This window comes from Hyperolius riggenbachi, chromosome 3 (assembly GCF_040937935.1).
Source record: "Hyperolius riggenbachi isolate aHypRig1 chromosome 3, aHypRig1.pri, whole genome shotgun sequence".
Lineage (NCBI taxonomy): Eukaryota > Metazoa > Chordata > Amphibia > Anura > Hyperoliidae > Hyperolius > Hyperolius riggenbachi.
In genome coordinates this window covers 191535644-191559817 of record NC_090648.1, presented here as the reverse complement: position 1 = coordinate 191559817, position 24174 = coordinate 191535644, and the positions used below count along the sequence as shown (strand labels likewise).

Sequence of the window (24174 nt, the reverse complement as noted above, 5' to 3'; positions counted from 1 at the left end):
TAGAGCATGTCCTTTGACTGTAGTTGTAAAGATACTGTTTGAGGGCTTTCTCCTGTTGTAGCAGGCGGTTGAACATCATGAGCATTGAATTCCAGCAAGCTGGGCTATCGCAAATCAAGCGTCTCACTGGCAAGTTGTTTCTCCGCTGAATATCGACAAAGCGTGCCATGGCCGTGTAAGACCGCCTGAGATGCCCACACACCTTCCTGGACTGCTTTAGGATGTCCTTTAACCACTTGAGGACCTAGGGCTTTCTACCCCTTAAGGACCGGCCACTTTTTTTCCATTCAGACCACTGCAGCTTTCACGGTTTATTGCTCGCTCATACAACCTACCACCTAAATGAATTTTGGCTCCTTTTCTTGTCACTAATAAAGCTTTCTTTTGATGCTATTTGATTGCTCCTGCGATTTTTACTTTTTATTATATTCATCAAAAAAGACATGAATTTTGGCAAAAAAATGATTTTTTTAACTTTCTGTGCTGACATTTTTCAAATAAAGTAAAATTTCTGTATACATTCAGCGCGAAAAATGTGGACAAACATGTTTTTGATAAAAAAAAAACCATTCAGTGTATATTTATTGGTTTGGGTAAAAGTTATAGCGTTTACAAACTATGGTGCCAAAAGTGAATTTTCCCATTTTCAAGCATCTCTGACTTTTCTGACCCCCTGTCATGTTTCATGAGGGGCTAGAATTCCAGGATAGTATAAATACCCCCCAAATGACCCCATTTTGGAAAGAAGACATCCCAAAGTATTCACTGAGAGGCATAGTGAGTTCATAGAAGATATTATTTTTTGTCACAAGTAAGCGGAAAATGACACTTTGTGAGAAAAAAAAAAAAAAAAAAAAGTTTCCATTTCTTCTAACTTGCGACAAAAAAAAATGAAATCTGCCACGGACTCACCATGCCCCTCTCTGAATACCTTGAAGGGTCTACTTTCCAAAATGGGATCATTTGTGGGGTGTGTTTACTGTCCTGACATTTTGGGGGGTGCTAAATTGTAAGCACCCCTGTAAAGCCTAAAGGTGCTCATTGGACTTTGGACCCCTTAGCGCAGTTAGGCTGCAAAAAAGTGCCACACATGTGGTATTGCCGTACTCAGGAGAAGTAGTATAATGTGTTTTGGGGTGTATTTTTACACATACCCATGCTGGGTGGGAGAAATATCTCTGTAAATTACAATTTGTTAATTTTTTTTACACACAATTGTCCATTTACAGAGATATTTCTCCCACTCAGCATGGGTATGTGTAAAAATACACCACAAAACACATTATACTACTTCTCCTGAGTACGGCGATACCACATGTGTGGCACTTTTTTGCACCCTAACTGCGCTAAAGGGCCCAAAGTCCAATGAGTACCTTTAGGATTTCACAGGTCATTTTGAGAAATTTCGTTTCAAGACTATACTCCTCACGGTTTAGGGCCCCTAAAATGCCAGGGCAGTATAGGAACCCCACAAATGACCCCATTTTAGAAAGAAGACACCCCAAGGTATTCCGTTAGTAGTATGGTGAGTTCATAGAAGATTTTATTTTTTGTCACAAGTTAGCGGAAAATGACACTTTGTGAAAAAACACAATTAAAATCAATTTCCGCTAACTTTTGACAAAAAATAAAATCTTCTATGAACTCACCATACTCCTAACGGAATACCTTGGGGTGTCTTCTTTCTAAAATGGGGTCATTTGTGGGGTTCCTATACTGCCCCGGCATTTTAGGGGCCCTAAACCGTGAGGAGTAGTCTTGAAACGAAATTTCTCAAAATGACCTGTGAAATCCTAAAGGTACTCATTGGACTTTGGGCCCTTTAGCGCAGTTAGGGTGCAAAAAAGTGCCACACATGTGGTATCGCCATACTCGGGAGAAGTAGTACAATGTGTTTTGGGGTGTATTTTTACACATACCCATGCTGGGTGGGAGAAATACCTCTGTAAATGGACAATTGTGTGTAAAAAAATCAAAAGATTGTCATTTACAGAGGTATTTCTCCCACCCAGCATGGGTATGTGTAAAAATACACCCCAAAACACATTGTACTACTTCTCCCGAGTACGGCGATACCACATGTGTGGCACTTTTTTGCACCCTAACTGCACTAAGGGGCCCAAAGTCCAATGAGTACCTTTAGGATTTCACAGGTCATTTTTGTTTCAAGACTACTCCTCACGGTTTAGGGCCCCTAAAATGCCAGGGCAGTATAGGAACCCCACTAATGACCCCATTTTAGAAAGAAGACACCCCAAGGTATTCCGTTAGGAGTATGGTGAGTTCATAGAAGTTTTTATTTTTTTGTCACAAGTTAGCGGAAATTGATTTTAATAGTTTTTTTTCACAAAGTGTCATTTTCCGCTAACTTGTGACAAAAAATAAAATCTTCTATGAACTCACCATACTCCGTACGGAATACCTTTGGGTGTCTTCTTTCTAGAATGGGGTCATTTGTGGGGTTCCTATACTGCCCTGGCATTTTAGGGGCCCTAAACCGTGAGGAGTAGTCTTGAAACCAAATGTCGCAAAATGACCTGTGAAATCCTAAAGGTACTCATTGGACTTTGGGCCCCTTAGCGTACTTGGGGTGTAAAAAAGTGCCACACATGTGGTACCGCTGTACTCAGGAGAAGTAGTATAATGCGTTTTGGGGTGTATTTTTACACATACCCATGCTAAGTGGGAGAAATATCTCTGTAAATGACAATTGTTTGATTTTTTTACACACAATTGTCCATTTACATAGAAATTTCTCCCACCCAGCATGGGTATGTGTAAAAATACACCCCAAAACACATTATACTACTTTTCCTGAGTACGGCGGTACCACATGTGTGACACTTTTTTGCAGCCTAGGTGCGCTAAGGGGCCCAACGTCCTATTCACAGGTCATTTTGAAGCATTTGTTTTCTAGACTACTCCTCGCGGTTTAGGGCCCCTAAAATGCCAGGGCAGTATAGGAACCCCACAAGTGACCCCATTTTAGAAAGAAGACACCCCAAGGTATTCCGTTAGGTGTATGGCGAGTTCATAGAAGATTTTATTTTTTGTCACAAGTTAGTGAAAAATGACACTTTGTGAAAAAAAACCAATAAAAATTAATTTCCGCTAACTTTTGACAAAAAATTAAATCTTCTATGAACTCGTCATACACCTAACATAATACCTTGGGGTGTCTTTTTTTTCTAAAATGGGGTCACTTGTGGGGTTCCTATACCGCCCTGGCATTTTACAGGCCCAAAACCGTGAGTAGTCTGGAAACCAAATGTCTCAAAATGACTGTTCAGGGGTATAAGCATCTGCAAATTTTGATGACAGGTGGTCTATGAGGGGGCGAATTTTGTGGAACCGGTCATAAGCAGGGTGGCCTTTTAGATGACAGGTTGTATTGGGCCTGATCTGATGGATAGGAGTGCTAGGGGGGTGACAGGAGGTGATTGATGGGTGTCTCAGGGGGTGGTTAGAGGGGAAAATAGATGCAATCCATGCACTGGGGAGGTGATCGGAAGGGGGTCTGAGGGTTTGGCCGAGTGATCAGGAGCCCACACGGGGCAAATTGGGGCCTGATCTGATGGGTAGGTGTGCTAGGGGGTGACAGGAGGTGATTGATGGGTGTCTCAAGGTGTGATTAGAGGGGGGAATGGATGCAAGCAATGCACTGGCGAGGTGATCAGGGCTGGGGTCTGAGGGCATTCTGAGGGTGTGGGCGGGTGATTGAGTGCCCTAGGGGCAGATAGGGGTCTAATCTGATAGGTAGCAGTGACAGGGGGTGATTGATGGGTAATTAGTGGGTGTTTAGGGTAGAGAATAGATGGAAACACTGCGCTTGGGTGGTGATCTGATGTCGGATCTGCGGGCGATCTATTGGTGTGGGTGGGTGATCAGTTTGCCCGCAAGAGGCAGGTTAGGGGCTGATTGATGGGTGGCAGTGACAGCGGGTGATTGATGGGTGGCAGTGACAGGGGGTGATTGATGGGTGGCAGTGACAGGGGGTGATTGATGGGTGATTGATAGGTGATTGACAGGTAATCAGTGGGTTATTACAGGGGAGAACAGATGTAAATATTGCACTGGCGAATTGATAAGGGGGGGTCTGAGGGCAATCTGAGCGTGTAGGCGGGCGATTGGGTGCCCGCAAGGGGCAGATTAGGGTCTGATCTGATAGGTAACAGTGACAGGTGGTGATAGGGAGTGATTGATGGGTGATTGATGGGTAATTAGTGGGTGTTTAGAGGAGAGAATAGATGGAAACACTGCGCTTGGGTGGTGATCTGATGTCGGATCTGCGGGCGATCTATTGGTGTGGGTGGGTGATCAGATTGCCCGCAAGGGGCAGGTTAGGGGCTGATTGTTGGGTGGCAGTGACAGGGGGTGATTGATGGGTGATAGGTGATTGGCAGGTGATTGACAGGTGATCAGTGGGTTATTACAGGGAAGGACAGATGTAATTAATGCACTGGCGAATTGATAAGGGGGGGGGGTCTGAGGGCAATCTGAGCGTGTGGGCGGGTGATTGGGTGCCCGCAAGGGGCAGATTAGGGTCTGATCTGATAGGTAACAGTGACAGGTGGTGATAGGGGGTGATTGATGGGTAATTAGTGGGTGTTTAGAGAAGATAACAGATGTAAACGATACATTTGGGAGGTAATCTGACGGCGGGTTTGCGGGCGATCTAATGGTGTGGGTGGGTGATCAGATTGCCCGCAAGGGGCAGGTTAGGGGCTGATTGATGGGTGGCAGTGACAGGGGGTGATTGATGGGTGATAGGTGATTGTCAGGTGATTGACAGGTGATCAGTGGGTTATTACAGGGAAGAACAGATGTAATTAATGCACTGGTGAATTGATAAGGGGGGGTCAGACGGCAATCTGAGCGTGTGGGCGGGTGATTGGGTGCCCGCAAGGGGCAGATTAGGGTCTGATCTGATAGGTAACAGTGACAGGTGGTGATAGGGGGTGATTGATGGGTAATTAGTGGGTGTTTAGAGAAGATAACAGATGTAAACGATACATTTGGGAGGTAATCTGACGGCGGGTTTGCGGGCGATCTAATGGTGTGGGTGGGTGATCAGATTGCCCGCAAGGGGCAGGTTAGGGGCTGATTGATGGGTGGCAGTGACAGGGGGTGATTGATGGGTGATAGGTGATTGGCAGGTGATTGACAGGTGATCAGTGGGTTATTACAGGGAAGAACAGATGTAATTAATGCACTGGTGAATTGATAAGGGGGGGTCAGAGGGCAATCTGAGCGTGTGGGCGGGTGATTGGGTGCCCGCAAGGGGCAGATTAGGGTCTGATCTGATAGGTAAAAGTGACAAGTGGTGATAGGGGGTGATTGATGGGTGATTGATGGGTAATTAGTGGGTGTTTAGAGGAGAGAATAGATGTAAACAATGGATTTGGGAGGTGATCTGATGTCGGATCTGTGGGCGATCTATTGGTGTGGGGGGGTGATCAGATTGCCCGCAAGGGGCAGGTTAGGGGCTGATTGATGGGTGGCAGTGACAGGGGGTGATTGACGGGTGATTGATGGGTGATTGACGGGTGATTGACAGGTGATTGACAGGTGATTGACAGGTGATCAGGGGGATAGATGCATACAGTAAACAGGGGGGGGTGGTCTGGGGGGGGGGGGGTCTGGGGAGAATCTGAGGGGTGGGGGGTGATCAGGAGGGGGCAGGGAGCAGGGGGGGGGATAAAAAAAAAATAGCGTTGACAGATAGTGACAGGGAGTGATTGATGGGTGATTAGGGGGGTGATTGGGTGCAAACAGGGGTCTGGGGGGTGGGCAGGGGGGGGGTCTGATGGGTGCTGTGGGCGATCTGGGGCAGGGGGGGGAGAAATCAGTGTGCTTGGGTGCAGACTAGGGTGGCTGCAGCCTGCCCTGGTGGTCCCTCGGACACTGGGACCACCAGGGCAGGAGGCAGCCTGTATAATACACTTTGTAAACATTACAAAGTGTATTATACACTTTGTATGCGGCGATCGCGGGGTTAACATCCCGCCGGCGCTTCCGTATAGCCGGCGGGATGTTGCGGCGAGCGAGCGGTGACAGGCGCCGGCGGAGGATCGCGTCACGGATGACGCGATCGCTCCGCCCATGCCCTTAAATGGACCGCCGCCTCTGTGGGTGAGCCGGTCCTTAAGGGCTCCACTTCCCGGCCGCCGCTGTGCGTTAGGCGGTCGGGAAGTGGTTAAGCCTGGGTATTTAGACACAAATCTCTGAATTATGAGATTCAGCACATGTGCCATGCAGGGTACATGTGTCAACTTTCCCAAATTCAAAGCCGAAATGAGTTTGCTGCCGTTGTCACACACCACATTGCCGATCTCCAGTTGGTGTGGGGTTAGCCACTGATCCACCTGTTTGTTCATAGCAGCCAGGAGGGCTGCTCCAGTGTGACTCTCCGCTTTGAAGCAAGACATGTCTAAGATGGCGTGACACCGTCATACCTGGGATGCAGCATAGGCCCTGGGGAGCTGGAACTGTGTAGCGGGAGAAGAGATCGCAGCACCAGTAGATTTGAACTGCCACTCAGACAAGGAGGAGGAGGAGGATGACAGTGAAGAGGATGTAGCAGGAGGAGAGGAGGTGGCAGCAGGCCTGCCTGCAAGCCATGGAGGTGTCACAACTAGGTCCGCTGCACAGCCATGTACTCCCTGCTTGCCAGCGGTCACCAGGTTGACCCAATGGGCTGTGTAAGTAATGTACCTGCCCTGACCGTGCTTGGCAGACCAGGCATCCGTGGTCAGATGGACCCTTGACCCAACGCTGTGTGCCAGAGATGACATCACTTGCCTTTCAACTTCATGGTACAGTTTGGGTATTGCCTTTTTTGAGAAATAATTGTGGCCTGGTATCTTCCACTGCGGTGTCCCAATGGCCACACATTTTCGGAAGGCCTCAGAGTCCACCAGCTGGTATGGTAACAGCTGGCGAGCTAACAGTTCCGCCAAGCCAGCTGTCAGACGCCGGGCAAGGGGGTGACTGGCAGACATTGGCTTCTTCTGCTCAAAGATTTCCCTCACGGACACCTGGCTGCTGCTGTGTGCAGAGGAGCAGGAACCGCTCAAGGTGAGAGGCGGAGTGGAGGAGGGTGGCTGTGATTGTGAACGTGCAAGGGAGAAAGTGGCTGAAGATGCTGCACCTGAAGGAGGAAGAGGAGAAGGAGCATGGCTTTTCTTTTGTGTGCAGCTTTTCCTCTGGTGGTCTTCCCATTGCAGTTTGTGCCTTTTCTCCATGTGCCATCGTAAGGCAGTTGTCCCTGTGCAGCTGTTGGCCTTTCCACGGCTCAATTTTGGCAGCAGAGAGAACAGATGGCATTGCTCTGATCTGAGGCAGACACACAAATACATTTCCACACCGCTGAGCCCAGGGGTGTGGGCACTATGGTGGCACTAGCAGCTGACATTGAAGGGCATGTTGTCTAGCTGTCCATAGGTGGCAATACATAACGCCAGACACTGCCACCAGCTGTTTCTGATGACGCGCCCCCCCAGCTTCTTTCAGCAACTTGTCTCCTCCTACTCCTCTCTGACTCTCCCTCTGAACTAACCCCTTGGTCAACTTGTCTATTAGGATGCCACGTGGCATCCATGGCATTATCATCATCAATATCATCATCATAATCATCCTCCCCAGCTTCACTTGTCTCAGACACCTCATAAACTGCACCAACAGCAGGTACTTCATCATCCTCACACCTTACGTCCATAGTGTTGCCTAACTCAGACATATGAGGTGGTGTAACTTGCTTAGCGCCTTCATCTTGTTGTAACAATAATGTCTGTGAATCAGTTAATTACCAAATAACTCCTGCGAAGTGCCAAGGGCCAGCAGCTGTGACTGACTGACAGGGCTGTATATGCAACACAAGTGTCTGTGGGACACACACACACAAAAAAAGGAAGAGGAAGTGCAGCCTGATTGGCTACCCTGTGTCTGCTGACTGTGATGTAAAGGGTCAAAAGTTTACCCTAATGATGTAGTATAGGGGGCGGGTCGAACTCGCACATAGTTCGCGGTTCACCGCGAACAAAGTTAGATTCTAATTATGCATTTAAATTAATGGAAATCACACATAAACAAAATTATTTGGTACTACTGAATGATTCCTTACTGTTTTTCAGCTGTCTGTATGGCTAACTTAAGACCTGCCTAGAGCTGGTGATAGCCAATGACGTCCACCTGTGCTTTTGCTACGTAAAATTAACAGAAGTTGTCTCAAATACGCACCAGCAGCAGGTACAGATTGAGGATTTGCTGCTACCACTTCCACGGATTGTAACATCAATTTATTCCTCATGGAATGTAAATTTATTTGGGCAGCGTCTGGTTGATTTAGTCCAGAGTGGGCGTTTATTGATTCAATTATAAAAAGATATTGTACAACTCTTTATAGAGGAGCCTGAACCAATTACCTTACTCACTGTTTATCTACTACCCTCTAGGCCCATTGTGGAGAAGTCAATTAACAAATCAGTAATTTTTCTGAGCACTCAGAAGAAATCCATGCCAACACAAAGTAAACATACAGGGCTCGATTCACAAAGTGGTGCTAAACCAGATAGAGACTTTAGGCATGATAACCATTGCACCATGCTGGTGAAAAGCCAGTTTAGACGTGATAAGTTTAGGCGTGATAAGTTTAGGTGTGATAAGTTTAGGCATGATAAGTTTAGATAAGTTTAGATCGCTTTCTAAGTCCCGCACGCAAAGCAGCGCCATTAAACTTTATGAAAAGTGCACCAGTTGGCGCTTAAACTTATCACGCCTAAACTTATCATGCCTCAACTTATCACACCTAAACTTATCGTGCCTGAACTGAGTTTAGGCATGATAAAGAGCTTTTCACCAGCGTGCTAACTGTTAGCACCGCTTTGTGAATCAGGCCCACACACTTCATGGATATTTGCTGTGATCACACCCAAGAATTTGGAGGCAAAAGTATTCTTGTTTGTAGTGTAGTTTAGTTATACTGTACTCTTTTATTGGTCGGATATGTGTTTTCAGTGCATCTTAGCTTTTCTGTACGTTTTGTGAAAAACATTGCTATTATCATTAATAAAGTATCAAAATATCAGATGAGGTGGGAAAGAAGGGAGTCCTTGCACGTGTAAGTTGCATACGCCATCCTTTTATAAATAATAATCATTTTTTAATGTATATTGTTCTTTTCTATTTTGTGTGAATATAAGTCTAACTTTTCCTTCCAGGTCTACGATTACTGTGATTTCTCCCTACTCTGCAGTGATGATTGCAAGGATGGCCAGAAGTTTGCTGGGGGCGAGTTTGTGGCTGCTAACAAACTTATCATCTGGACACAGGATGGGCACAGCTACATCTACCAGCTGCAGAACAGGTGGGCCCACATGGGTTTGGCATCTGATGAGCTCAGGTACAAAGTAAGCTGTTTGTAAGTGCATTGTAGAAAATCCCTGCTTGTCACACTTGATCAAAACCCATAACAAAACCTCTTTGACATTAGAACATTTGGCTTGAGTTTGGCACTCCTCAGTCTTTATGCGAAGCAGCAGGAGATGTAGAAATACGATTACCCATGTAGAACTTGATTGGGCAGATGGTGCTATGATTTCCAGGAACACAAAAGTAATTAGTTACCATCTTAGAAACTTTTCTTTCACCGCTAAGAATTTAACCCAGTCTGTCACCTTTATTTGATGTCACTTTAATGCCATGTGTTATTCCTTCCTTGCACAGTGGCCTCTCCAAAAGTCTACATTCGGGCGAAGGAGGATTACCTAAAGAAATAATCACCCCTCACTTACTCAGCTCCACAAGTGCTGAGCAAAAGGTATATTTATTATTAACAATAAAAAAAATGAACATTGTAAATGTTTTGTCAACAGCAGATGTTTAATCAGTTAAATATAGTTGTGGTATTATAAAATTGTCAATGCTGAAAGGATTTTAATCAGACATTGTCCTAGATCCATGAAAAATAAATGTCATCATAACTGCTCAATTCAACATTATTAGCTAAAAACCTTTAATAAAATAATTGCAAAAAATAAAATATTATTATTATTGTTAATAATAATGTTAAAGAAAGTTAAAATTAAGTTGTTTACTATGTTGTTATTATGGTTACACTCGGTAACCATAAGACGCCATCAGTGTATAAGGAAATGTTGCAGTGACATAGGCATTAGTTTAGGTGGAAAGTGCACTGGGCACATTGTGATGCTGACTGCAGTTACAAATGCCTACCTTATTCTTTTTATAATTATTTACATTTAGGCTTACTTTAGGCAGGGATCATACTTGGAGGAATCGCATGTATTTTGCCATGATACAAAAACACATGCGAAACACACATAATGCTTTCGTATGGACATTGACGGTCCAGTGTTACAATGTGCACTATTCCGTGTGGGGGTAAAAAATATCGGCTTCGATTTTTTTTGTGTGTGTTTTTTCACACATTGTGCACGATTCTTATTGACAGTCAGCTACTGTCAGCTGGCTGATGGCTAAGGTGTGTAGAAAACGCAAAGAATCATCCATCATTGGCCGTTTTTGGTAGACTCAAGTGTGATCCCTGTGCCTTAATCAATGTACAGTAATTTGAAAATGTATACAAATGTTTCTGATATCTTCATACAGAGCTTTTCATGTACAATGGGTTTCATGAATCAAAGGAAAGAGCCATTTTTCAAGTTACTTTATTCTGGGGATTCGTCTGGCACACTGAGTTTATGGCATATCCCTGATGTCCCAATGACACAATCTGATGGCTCGCCATTGGGTAAGACAATGCCTGATTTTAGTAACAATAGTAATAATAGTAACAATACATTAAAATGTTAATAAATAAAAAAATGAGCAATTTTTCTAGAAGCAATACATGCATACAATTTAAAAAAGTACATCATTTAGTGCATATATGATATGCAACACTGACATTTTACCAGAACTTTTTCAAAGAACCCTAAAAAACATGTCCTTTGCTTTCTTTCAAGTGGATTAACAGTCTAATGTTGCATGCAAAGGTTGTGCAAATTGTATGAAGATTGGAGCTGGGCAAATCAAAATTGGCAGGAATTAAATGTGATTGGGCTAGCTCCAAGCAGCATACAATTTGAGTTATATTTTTATGGAAGTTAGAATTATAAGTGTGTGTCTCCTTGACCATCTGTTGATGCAGAAATATGCAAATATGTTATGCAAATTCAAACAGCTTGAAAATGGACCAGTTGGGTTTCACCTTGGCGGGTTTCGATTGGTCCATTTTCAAGCTGCATAATTTTATATACAAAATTGGTATAATCCCGCATCAACTCAGAATTATTTGCATTTCAAACAAAACAAACACAAACACAGAACATTTACATCGCACTTTTCTCCTGGCGGACTCAAAGCGCCAGAGCTGCAGCCACTAGGACACGCTCTACAGGCAGTAGCAGTTTTATCTCTAGTCCCTACCATACACTACATAGAAAATCCAGGGGAAAACCTATCGGCTTGTTTTTGGAGCATGGAAGATAACTGGAACACCTGAAAGTAGCCCACACAGTTCATAAAGGCAACTGAAGGAGGTGAATTCATGCTCTCTTGCACCAGCCAGATGCTTCTTAGCACTCGGTATCTGTGGTGAACAGGCAGCCCCCCAATGGTGTCACATCTGTGCGTGGCCACAGCCGTGCTCAGATTGACATGTCACAGTTCTCTGTTTCCAGGTACCGCCACTGTGTGTCAGTCACAATTACAAACGCTGCCATATCACTGCATTTTAATTTCACCTGAATGGCAGTTGTGGGTGGCAGACAGGACCCTGATCTGCCCGACAAGTGCACAGTTCAGCTTCCCAACTGAAAGAGGCCTAAGTACATGCATGCGTCACAATGCGACGTCACATCACAATGTGATGCAATGATATTCATATGTGGCTATAACATTGATTGTGGTGTGGTGGGTCCTCTTGGGGTAATACACAGCATGCAGTGCACTTACAGGGAAATAAAAAAAAAATACCATATTTTTCAGCATATGAGATGCTCCGGAATATAAGATGCACCTAGGTTTAGAGGGCAAAAACCAGGGGAAAAATATATACTAAACCTGGAGCATCCATGGTCCAGGAGCACGTTGTAGATGTTCTCACCCAGTTATTGTGTCCTCCTATGACCTCATGTGTCCCTTTCTGTTCCCAGTGTGTCCTCTTCTGTCCCCAGTGCACCCCCATGTTTTCCCTTCTGTCCCCATTTAAGTCCCCTTCTGTCCCCAGTGTGCCCCTATGCTTTCTCTTCTGTTTCCATGTGTCGCCAGCGTGTCCCCCTCAGAGCCCTGTGTGTCCTCCTCTGCCCGATTTCCTCTCTGCTCCTCAACCCATGTTTCTCCTGCCCCCCACCCCACCCTATGTCCTCCTCTGCCCCCTGTATAGCTGGAAATGTTGACTAGGTAAGCCGTACCTCAAATTCTCATAGGTGTACACGGGCAGAGGAGGACACACGGGGGGGGGGAGGGGGAGACACATGGCAAATGGGACAGAGGAGAATGCATGGGAGGACTGGGAGACACATGGGGGATAAAAAAGGGAGTCCCTGATGTCGGGGCGGTGGTTTATATTGACGGTCATTCGTAAGTCATGAGTCGGGGACTACCTATATTCTACATATAAGATGCAGGGACCTTTTCTCCCCATTTTTGGGGGAGAAAAAGTGAGTCTTATAGGCCGAAAAATATGCTAAATCTCAAATTAACTTGGCTTAGACATACATATTACGTAATAGACAGCATATAATTTATGCCTCCTACCTGGGACAAAGAATGAGTCATTCTATGCAAATGCAAGCTACTTATAACACAGATAATGCTGACTTTAAGCAGGGCCATACATTCATACTGCATTGAGATTGCTTGCTTTCTCCCTTTATAGTTGTACTGTTCTTCATAGAAGCATTGGTCCATATCTTTTATTGATGAAAGTTGAAAATCCTGGAAACTGTAACCAAGTTTGTCTATTTTTATAAAATATCTGTGCTATAACCCATCAGTTCTGGAGGCTCAGTCGGCTGCTGCAACATAAAATAAATTATTTTCAGATCTTCGCCATGACATTGATACATTCTTTTGATGGTATATGAGTGTCTTTTCTTTCTATATTTTAAGAAAGCAATGCTAAAATACATACACTTACAGCAACAAAAAATAAATTGACTTCTTTATTTTATCATATCTTTATATGTATATAATTCCAGCATATTGTGTTGTATTTTAACATTTTATTACTTTGTATTTAAAAACATTCAGGTCTGCCTCCAAATGAACTCACTATTTAGGCTAGTTTAGGCTAGTACGTCACTGTTTTGGGGCCGATCAATGCATGCGTGCTGCAACACCACTAGAACAATCTAAATAGATTGTTGTGATGCCATAGACTCCAATGCAAATGCCTGCCACACGTTACCTCTTGACACCGCCCCTTGCACCAAGAGAGGTAGCTAATAGCATCTGTTTCCCTGCACTGTTCTTCATCTGACATAGGTGGTCACTGAGAGAGCTCCCGTAGGTGAATGATGCATCCTATATCAGTGGGAGAAAGTGAAGAAATTGTCCCCCCCTTCCCCCTGCACCTTCAGGGACTGCTTTACCTCTGCCTCCCTGACTGTTATAAGGGTAAAGGGAGCATTCCCCTATAGTACCATGGCAGAGTGAATTCATTAAATAACTGAAAGGCCTTCTGTGGTGGAAGGATGGCACTGGAGGAAAGAATATATCACTAGCAACAATACAAACAAGCCCTGCATGTGCCATTTTCCATGCCAAGCAATCATACTTAATTAATTTCCTCACAGTCCCACAACTGTGAATAGTGTATCAACAGCTTCAATTCCATACTGTAGCCGCCACTTCATCTTCCAACCTCATAAATACATCCTAAATACTAGTTTATCAAAAGCTTTCCATAAGCTGTGCCCTTCATAAATGTCCTTAATAATGTTGAGATCGCATCCCATGAACTTTGCCCCTCCTCATGAAACCCTCCAGTCCTCCACTTTGGTCAGTCACATGCACTTGCATATCCAGCACTTCTCAGGAGTTTCCCCCCTCCTATGCAACCCTCTTCCATCATACTATACTGTAAACCTTGAAACCTTCAGATGCAGCAACTGCAATACATTGTTTTGTAAGAAGTCTCATTCTTGAGGTTTTAAGGCTTGCTAGAAATATATATTATTACATATTTAGGGTTTGGGAAGATTTGACAATACACAGCGAATTCTGCCACAATATATTTGCTGAGTTTACAGTATATTCATGCAGAGCTATGTTAAAATTTTGAATAAACTTGGAGTTCTGCTTCAGCATTAACTTGCCTAAATCATCACAAACTGTCACCAGGACTCTTTTTTTAGGTCCTAAGCATAATTATAACTATTCTTCCAAGCTTCCCAAAAGTGTTTGGTTATGCAAATCATGTGGTTATAGTCATTTGTAGGTTACAGCTGGTTTACAGTATATTTTAGACTCATTGGTGTGATAAAGAAATAATTATTATTAGTCTAGTGATGTCATATAACTCTGTTTACAAAGTATGCTGGGTTTCCAGGACAGGACACCAATGCCTGCTTAGCGAGAGGGGAGAGTGGTTTGGATTAGTAGTGTGTTTGCTTGGAATATTTTTTTATAGCTCATAAATTATTTTTTTCTGTAAGTAGAAAAAAAAAAAAGTACAGATTTTGTACACTTGTTTTATACAGCTTTTTTTATTTCAAGAGTTGAAACGCAAAATCTTACTTATTATTATTATTATTATTGATTTATAAAGCGCCAACATTTTCTGTTGCGTTGTACAACGTAAGAAACAAACATGGGGTACATAATAATACAGACAATAGCATACACCAATATATTATTTTTAATAATTAACATAATTCATTATCAATAGTTCCGTTTGCTAAGAATAAACTATCAATTGCAAATATTTGCTTAGCTTCAGTTACAAAGGAGGTAAGAATTTTAAAAGATAAGATCATTGATTAATTATGTTCTAGTTAGAATTTACTTCTGCGTATTTGATATCTGCACTTTCATTCAATTTGATTATCAATGTGCTTTTCCCCCCATAGAAATACCACTGGAAGTGACAATAACTCTCCAGAAAATGTTTGACATGCATAAACCAATGTGTGAAGGGATCATAGATTACCTGTGCTCTCCCAATGAAGAAGTGGCATTTGCGGCAATCACTGCATCTCTGTATGTTCCCAGCCTTGATAAGCTGGTGTGTGGCTGTGAAGATGGCAACATTGTCATCACATTTGCATTACATGCCGCCAGAGCAAGACTGTTAGAGGATCATGCATTTCCCAGAGGTGAGTACAGTAAATTGTATTTATTACACAACTGGGGAAAAATACATTTCTGTTTCAGAAAACGGAAAAAACGTTGTTTTGTAAAGTGGGATGAAACTCTGACGTAACATTTTTTTCTACTTTTCATTACCCATACAGTTACCATATTTGCTTTTGTGCATAAGTTCCCAAAGTACAGTTTATCTGAAAACTGCCATTACATTTTATTACATAGTTGCTGAATTTATATATTATAATCTATCGACTGATCACTTCTGAGTTCTCTCTGCATCTACTATGCGTGCATCTGAGTTTGGCCGGACAGTGCGTGTGCTGACTTGCCCTGACTGGAGGATTTTCCGGGGTCAGTTACGGGTGCACAGGCAGTCAGAAGAGGATGGCGTGGGAGCGATCAGGTCGAAGGGGGTTGGAGGAAGCCCCAGGTATCTATATATATTTTTGCTGAAGCCCCATCTCAGGTACACTTTAACAAGCTCAGCATCCTTGTGTTCTTCAAATACACCTACACACTGAAACAAAACCTTGCTGTATGTAGGTCAGTGTTCTCAGGAGTACAAAGATATTTACATGAGACACATAAAGCAACCCCTGGTGCATAGCCAAGCATATGAGACTATAGCATGAAGGTCAAGACTCTACAGAAGGATACCTATACCTCAAGTACAAGTAAGGCCTGGAACCCACTAGCAGCGCTTTTCTGAGCGCTTGTCAATTGAAAAGCTCTTTTTAATGTAATGCTATCAGTGTTTTTTTCTTAAATCACATCCCTCAAATGGGATCACAAACATAGCATTGCATTATCAAGATCTTGACAAATCACAAGTGCATAGAAAAGCACTGCTAGTGGGCCTAGCACTCTTTTGAGGATTGTGAAGTGCACATTTTTGATATGGAAGGAAACTGGCTTGAGGTGAAAGAGGCCATCTATGTCATACTTGAAAAAATACCCCTAAGCATGGGAAAGTGGCTTCAATATCCTTTATCATTATCAAATGCTATTTTATTATGGTTGTCTAAATGGTTTAAATGCAATATACACCTTTTTCCAGTCTCAAGGACTTGAAGTTAGGCCTTCTCCTGCTTTCCTTCTCTCCCTATGTCCCAATTTCTTCCACAGTCTTCATCCTATGTGGCACATTGCCTCTCACCAGGGGGATGACTTTGAGTCATCCCAGCACTCAGTTACACATAGACTTTAAATGAGCAAGATATAGGGACTGAGGCCAAGAGTACAGAAGTACCACCAGAACTCCACCAGACAGGACACAGGAAGAAGTCAGGTAATCTGACTAAATAAAGGTAATATCAAGAAGTAGCATGGAACCAAATGTTAAACAGGGGACAGTCCAATACAGGACAGAGTCATAGACAGGAGGTCACAGTATCCAAGGACAGGTCAGGGTATATGAGCAGGCAATGATCTAGGTTGCAATCAATACAAGGTCAAAGGTCAGGCTAAAGGTGGCCACTAATGATCCAATTTTTAGCGAAAAATCGTTAGAGCGATCAGAAATTCTGATCAGAAAGAAAATCATTCAGTGCACCATCAACTAACCAATCTTTGCTTCCTATCTATCATGACCAACAAGAAAATCCAAATTTTGGTTCGTCGAATATTCACTTGGATGATAGAGATGGCCCGAACGGTTTGCCGGCGAACGGTTTGCCGGCGAACGGTTCCCGGCGAACTTCATTAGGGTCAACTTTGACCCTCTACATCACAGTCAGCAGGCACATTGTAGCCAATCAGGCTACACTCCCTCCTAAAGCCACTCCCCCCCTTATAAAAGGCAGGCATCACTGTGGCCATTTTACTCATGTGCCTGCAGTAAATAGAGAAGGGACAGCTGCTGCTGCTGCTGCAGACTCTCATAGGGAAAGATTAGTTAGGCTCTTGTAGGCTTCTTAGCTTGCTCCTTGCTGATTCTTATTGATAAAATAGCACCCACAACAGCTCTTTTGAGAGCTAATCTTGTTCTTGTGATCTATCTTTGTTTCTGTGTGTCCCACTGACACTTGTGTTGCATAGATAGCCTTGATAATTCATACTGTGTGTGTGCCACTGCCAGGCCCAGCACATTCAGTGACTACCTGTGTGCGTGACAGGTGCACATTGTAATACCCATTACTACATATACCTACCTGTTGTTCACAGTGCACCCACCTACCTATGTGAGCGCACGCAGCGTCACTGTGCCTGTCCACTACCTGTCTGTGTGTGACAGGTGCACATTGTAATACCCATCACTGCATATACCTACCTACCTATTGTTCACAGTGCACTCACCTACCTAAGTGAGTTGAGCCCATGCAGTGTCACTGTGCCTGTCCGCTACCTGTCTGTGTGTGACAGGTGCACATTGTAATACCCATCACTGCATATACCTACTGCCCGCCCGAAGACTGAGACAGTCCCCACACACAGCATCTCTGCCTGCACGCCATGTGACTGGCTGCCTGCCCCAAGACTAAGTGGCTCCCCACACAGCACCTCTGCCCACAGGCCGCTTGACTGCCTTCTCCGCCACTACCAACAGGGTCCAGGACTCCAGGCGGATTCCTGAATTTTCTAAGGCTGCTAGCAGCGGCCGCTATAATAATTTTTCTGGTGCGTGTACATGCCTGCCTAATTTTGCTGGCTGCAACAACAAAACAAAAGCCATGTACATGTGCCCCCTTGCCGCGGTGAAGGGGCTTGCGTATCACAGTGAAGCAATGACTGCTGACGGCTATATGAGTGTCTCGGGGGGGTGGCACACCCAAGATAATAAGGTCGTTGCTTCATTGTGGACAGACCAAATTTGATCAGCTGGACAGTCGCTGTTCTATCATTGAGCTACCACAGCCCGGCGACCATATTGGCTTGAAAACCGCCATGGCCTGCACTCTCGCCATGGTGCGCACCAGTCCAGCACGGCCGTCACTACACAAACAGCTATTTGCGGTGCGTTACACAGTGAGTTTGGTGTGTCAGTGTGAAGCAGTACTCGAATTACACTCCCTGATTGATGTATACACATGCAAGATGTTTTAAAGCACTTTAGGCCTGCAATTTAGCATTCAATGTGATTTCTGCCCTTAAAACGCTGCTTTGCGTCCAATCCAGATTTTTTCCCCGGGACTTTTGGCGTTTATCCCACTCCAACATGCCCCCCTTCAGATGTTAGACCCCTTGAAACATATTTTCCATCACTTTTGTGGCCAGCATACATTTTTCTAGTTTTCAAAGTTCGCCTCCCCATTGAAGTCTATTGCGGTTCGCGAAAGTTCGCAAACCGAAAATCGGAGGTTCGGGCCATCTCTATTGGACGAATGTTTTTATAATCATTCGTAATTGATTGTGCCCATCAACTAAGTTTATTTACAACCAATCCGATCAGAATTTCTGATCGCTTGAATGATTTTTTTTGCTAGAAATTGTACCGTTAGTACCCCCTTAAGATTGTACACAAGACAACCCTATAATCACACCCAGCATCATGGCACACAGGTAACTAAACATAATCACTTGCAAGAGAGCACTGGACAGGGACATATTTTATTGTAGCAGGGACTAGTCAGATGGGACTACAAGTCCAATTGGCCATTCACCAAATTACTGATATTAGGCTCTGCACATGCACGTCTACAAAGACGTCAGCTCTTACACATATGCATGACCACTGGTGATGTGTCAACCCAAGGAGGAAGCCAGCTGTTTGGGGTGGCTTCCTGCCGGAGGACGCAGATACATTACTGGATCAAAAGCTAGGTGAGTGTGCTACACTTGAACAATTAACATGTTATGCCAGACTTTCAGCTAGACTCCTTGTTGTTGAAAGTCAATGTCCTGTGTTGTGTAAATGTCTAGGACTTTTATTCATCTTATTAGACCTGAATAAGCTACTCTGTAGGAATGATGGCTTCATCTTCTAGGCTGAAAATGGTGTCAAACTTAAAGGAAACCCAAGTTGTGGAAAAAAAAGTTGAGATTTACTTACCTGGGGCTTCTTGCAGCCCCCCCTACAGCATATCATGTCCATCACTGTCTCTCCAATCCACTGTGGTGTGCCGCCAACCCTCCAAAAGATGCGCTGGTTACTGTAAGTTTTGGCTGTTGTACACGTGCAGCCCTTTCGATCATGCTTCCATAGCCAGCTTGGGAAGACCTAAGCTGCACATGCTCAGAATGCTAACTGCAGGAAGAAGGGGGGGTTAGACAAAGACTCAGGTATCTAAATCTCAACTTTTCTTTTTCTTACCTGTTTTTGTTTGGGCATTACTTTAGCAAGTTTACCCAGTTTTCTGTTGTGTCTCTCCTGGAAAGGATGTTTGGAAAAAAATTTGCCAAAAAAACCTATAAATATAAATACAGGTGTCCAAACGCAACATTTAAATGTAGAATTTTTTTCCGGTGACCGTATTTTACCAGTAAATTGACACTTTTATTCAAATTAGGTCTCTTCCTCATTTCATGTAACAACATACTAATGATTTTATTGGTGATTCCTTGTCTACAGGATCATTGCAACATAAAATATTTGGAGGCCACACCGGCAGTGTGACAAGCTTACTCTATCCCCATGGACGATCAGAGAAGTATGATCCCTGCTGGCTTATTTCTGGAGACCAAAATTCGGCAATCATTTGGAGAGATGTGTTCACGGGAGAAATATTCCACAGGTTCTCTTTACAGTCTGGTTTAATTCTGAAACTCCTTGTTCACCCCACTGAGTCCAAAGTAAGACCATCATGCACCCTGGCAGCTTTAATTACCTGTGGCATTTTTTTTCTATTTCAGTTTGGATTGTGGAAGTAAAGGATTTATAAATGCTGTCTGGTAGCATAACTTTTATTTCTATTCTGTGAAATACACTTGATTTTCAGAACATTGTTAGATTCCTCAGTGTGATATTCTGTTTTAATTATTGATCTGTGCACTTTTGTTTTGGCACGGTTAAAAATAATTTAAAAAGACAGCTTTAGGTCAGCTAAAGTTGACATTTAAAAAAAATGCCTGACCTTTTGAATAAAATACATAGAACTCTGACAGACAGTCAGCATGCAGCATAAAAGTCTCTATCCCGCAATGGGGAAAACCGACAATATGAACATTACAGCTGTATAGCAAAGAGATATTTCCTGCCTTGATGTTTTTCTTATATATACAGTAACATACTGTATATGTGGATCGAATAATCATTAAGTTGTACCAGTCTGACTGTAAAGACTTAATTTGTAGGCCAATAATTTACTTACGTCTTTAGGAACTAAAGAATATTATTTAGGTGAAAAAATGATCTTTGTAGCATTTTAGAAAAATAAAGTAGAAACTTTAAAATAGGAAGCTAAATAGTCAATAAAATGTTTAGCAGATAATGTCTTTATTAAATTTTGCTTTGCTATGTACCTGGCAGACCAGAAATGACCCTTCTGCTACCTACATACATAGGGGAGCAGGCCCATTTCCACTAGAGAGAATCTGCATGCGTTTCCTGCATGCAGAGTCGCATAGACAATACAAGTGGGTGGCCCTGTTTCCACATGTCAGGATTTCTGAGCGTTTTTCTGTGCAGAAAAAATCTGCACGGTAGACCCCGCAGAATTCACATACCGCATACCGCTATGCGAATCGCATACAATGTATTTATAGGAAATTCACATGCATTTTCGCAAATTTGCAGGCATTTTTGAATAAAATCAATGTAAAAGCACACAGGCACTGACATGGTTAAATTCGCATACTTACTAACATATGTGAAAACACCCGCAAATTTGCGGTAAAATTCGCATACGTTTTGCGTTTTCTGTGACTAATTCGCACCGCACAAGTGGAAACTGGCCCTAAGGGCATAATACAACAACCAGCTTCACATGTCTTTCATTAAAGGTAATCTGGCCTTTTATATAGTCAGCCTCGTGTCTTATTTGAATTTTTAGGTGTATATTGCATACATTGTTACTGTTTATATATGTGGTCTATTGCAATTTCACATTTATAAAAGAAGCTGTTTGGGCAAACATTAATATATTGTTTTATAATATTAATATTAATTGCATTATTTAAAATTCACCTTGAAAACCCCCCAAAACATAACAAAAAAACCCAAAAACCCCAACAAATAAGACTTCTCTGTCTCCAGCACTGCTCACTCTACTTTCTAAATAGCTAAAGTAGAGTGAGCGGCACTGGAGACAGAGAAGACCGGCGGCACATGGAGCTCTGTTGCATGAAGACTGTGGAGGTGAGTTACCAGTGTAACCTGTGCCCGCCGCCCGCCGCTGTGCTGAAGCTCTGCAGAAGAGGGGGGAGCACAGAAGAGGGGCCCTCGAGGGGAGGGAGGGAGGAATCACGCCCCCCTGCCAATGGCTCTATCACAGTGTGCTCACTGCTCTTGAACTGTACCTGACTATTTATACTGAGGGCATCTATACCTAGTTACATATGCTGGAGGTACCAATACCTGGCTAGCTACACTGGGGACACCTATACCTAGCTACGTATACTGGGGACACCTATACCAGGCTACCTATACTGGGGGCATATCTGGCAACCAATCCTAGGGAAGGGGCTTATACTTATGGGACATCTGGTTATCTATACTGGGGGTGACTACATAATACTGGGGGGTGGGGGCCAGCTCTGGCTAACTGATACTTCATCGCAAATAGCGTTCGCAAGCTTACTGGGGAGGAGGGGACAACACACTATTTACACCCTTGCCCTGTGAACAATTTAGCCTAGAAATTGTAACGTAAAAGTCAAGGAAAATGGGGGGTTGGGAGGCATATGCAATAAACTCAGACCAACTAGTTAATTATAAGAGTACAAAAAATGCTTTAATTAATTACTTATACAGAGATCATTAAAAAGAATCGCACATAAAATGCAGCCAGACATTCAGCACCGCCACAACTCATGTATCCTCATGCACCCATACCTAACTATGACCACCTAATGAGGTCAGGGATCCCCAAAAAAAGGATTATCGATTATGGCCAATCCAATATGACAAAAATAGAAGTATCCTGTTTAATCCCAGCAATAGTGTCAGCTGCAGAAAGAGGTGGTTAAAGTAGCAAGCTGTTAGGGGGTATAGATGCAGGGGAATGTATGGCCCAGGAACCAGGGCCTGCCTTCAGATTAGCAGGAAAGGCTCATGCAGGCAGATACAGCAGATCATGCACCTGTGTCAGGTAAGCGGTAGTTCATACTGCAGCAAAAGCAGTTAATAGTAAACTTGTATACTGTACCCACTCCAGCAGAAGGTGGCACGAAGAGGCTTCTGGTCTTGGTCTCTCAGCCCACCGCCGGAGCTCACGGCTGAGGGAGAGACGCTAGAGTTCCAAAGATCAGCTTGTCATGTGTTGAGTCCTCAGTATGTCGGTTTCCGCACCAGCAGGTGTGTAGCAGGACCAGTAGTTACCGAAGAAATGCTAGCAGCATGCGACAAGCCCCAGCAAGCCCGGTATATAGCAGGAACGTGGGTAGCCGCAGATGGACAGCGGCGAACGGCAGACCCCAGCGGTTAGGGAGGTGCAGAGGCAAAGAGCAGCAGAGACCCAGTCTGGCTAGCACGAAGTGCGACGTCCAAGACACGCCAGGTGCCCTGACATGTTTCGCCGGGACTTCCGGCTTTCTCAAAGGGAGGCGTGGTAAGCATCACATCCGTGCCCTGCCTAAATACACACACGCAGCCATTCGCAACAGGCAAGCATGTGCGTCATCCACCCAGGGAGGCCACCACCAATCCAGCACTATGGGGCGGAGCTGAGAACAATTGTAAACAGCTCCGGCGTGTGATGCTCACACACGCAGATGGTGAATAGTGTAGAGTGGTAAGTGGCTATAGCTGGGCGATGCTAGCAGACAGCACATGTGTGCCTAGCATACATATAAATCACAAACAGGTATTCCCACTCTTCTTAAATAGAGAAGGGGAATAGAAGGAAAAAGAGAATTAATGAAAAAAGTTTATGTATAAGACAAGAATATATGTATCTAGAATTTATCAAACTAGAGCCAGCATGAAAAAACCCTTTTATTTAGTATAATCAGGGGCATCATGAAAACAACCTGGATCTCAGGTCAGATATCCCCAATGTGAATGTTGCACTAGCAAACAAGAATCAATAATTCAATAACAAGCATGCAATGTACATGGGTGTCGCAGAGGGAGGACCAAAGTCCCAAAACCAATCGAGGCTGAACGCCACCGGACACAAGGCATACCAATATCAATAATTTTTATTGGAGTTTTTCAAAATTATAACATTACAGTCAACAGACAGACCATGAAAAGAATAACATCATTAAATTGTACAAATGTTTTGTGTACAAATATTACAACATAGCAGATATAAATATGCAGAGTGAAGCTTTATGATATACAAGGTAAAGTAGGAGGGTCAATGAAATTGTACCATATGTATGAGTTCTTACCATCAGGATTCATTTAGTAAATTCCTATGTATAGAGAGTATTGGTTAATGAACAGGAGAGTACTTTTTAAATTGGTATTTCAGGTTATTATGAATGTTCGCAAAAAACGCATTAGATATGCGAAAATTTTGTAGGTTTCTTTTATGCATTGTGCGTTTAACTGTATTGGAATTGGGTATTTGTTATATGTGGATGCGTATTTTGAATGCGTATTAACGCGTATAAAAATACGCGTAAGACGCGTATATTCATGCTTACCATGCGTAAAAACTTGTCCTTTTATGCGTACATGCGTTTTTTTCAATACGCGTTTAAGTGGCGGTTAAATAGCGGCAAAAAGCCGCAAAACCGCTAGAAAAACGCTCAAAAGCCGCAAAGCGCGTTTTTTGCGCGTTTTTTATGCGTTTTTTG

General features: G+C 43.5%; 1 protein-coding gene across 5 annotated transcripts in view; it reads left to right on the top strand.

Annotated features, from left to right (window-relative positions):
* The window catches only part of WDR72 (WD repeat domain 72), a 558532-nt gene that overhangs the window by 325700 nt on the left and 208658 nt on the right, over positions 1-24174 (top strand). For all 5 annotated transcript variants that reach the window (XM_068275478.1, XM_068275479.1, XM_068275474.1 and 2 more), the window contains 5 exons: positions 9219-9364; positions 9724-9817; positions 10630-10771; positions 15096-15341; positions 19841-20061. In XM_068275478.1, coding sequence (XP_068131579.1) covers positions 9219-9364; positions 9724-9817; positions 10630-10771; positions 15096-15341; positions 19841-20061 — 849 coding nt within the window. The remainder of the gene's footprint in view (positions 1-9218; positions 9365-9723; positions 9818-10629; positions 10772-15095; positions 15342-19840; positions 20062-24174) is intronic.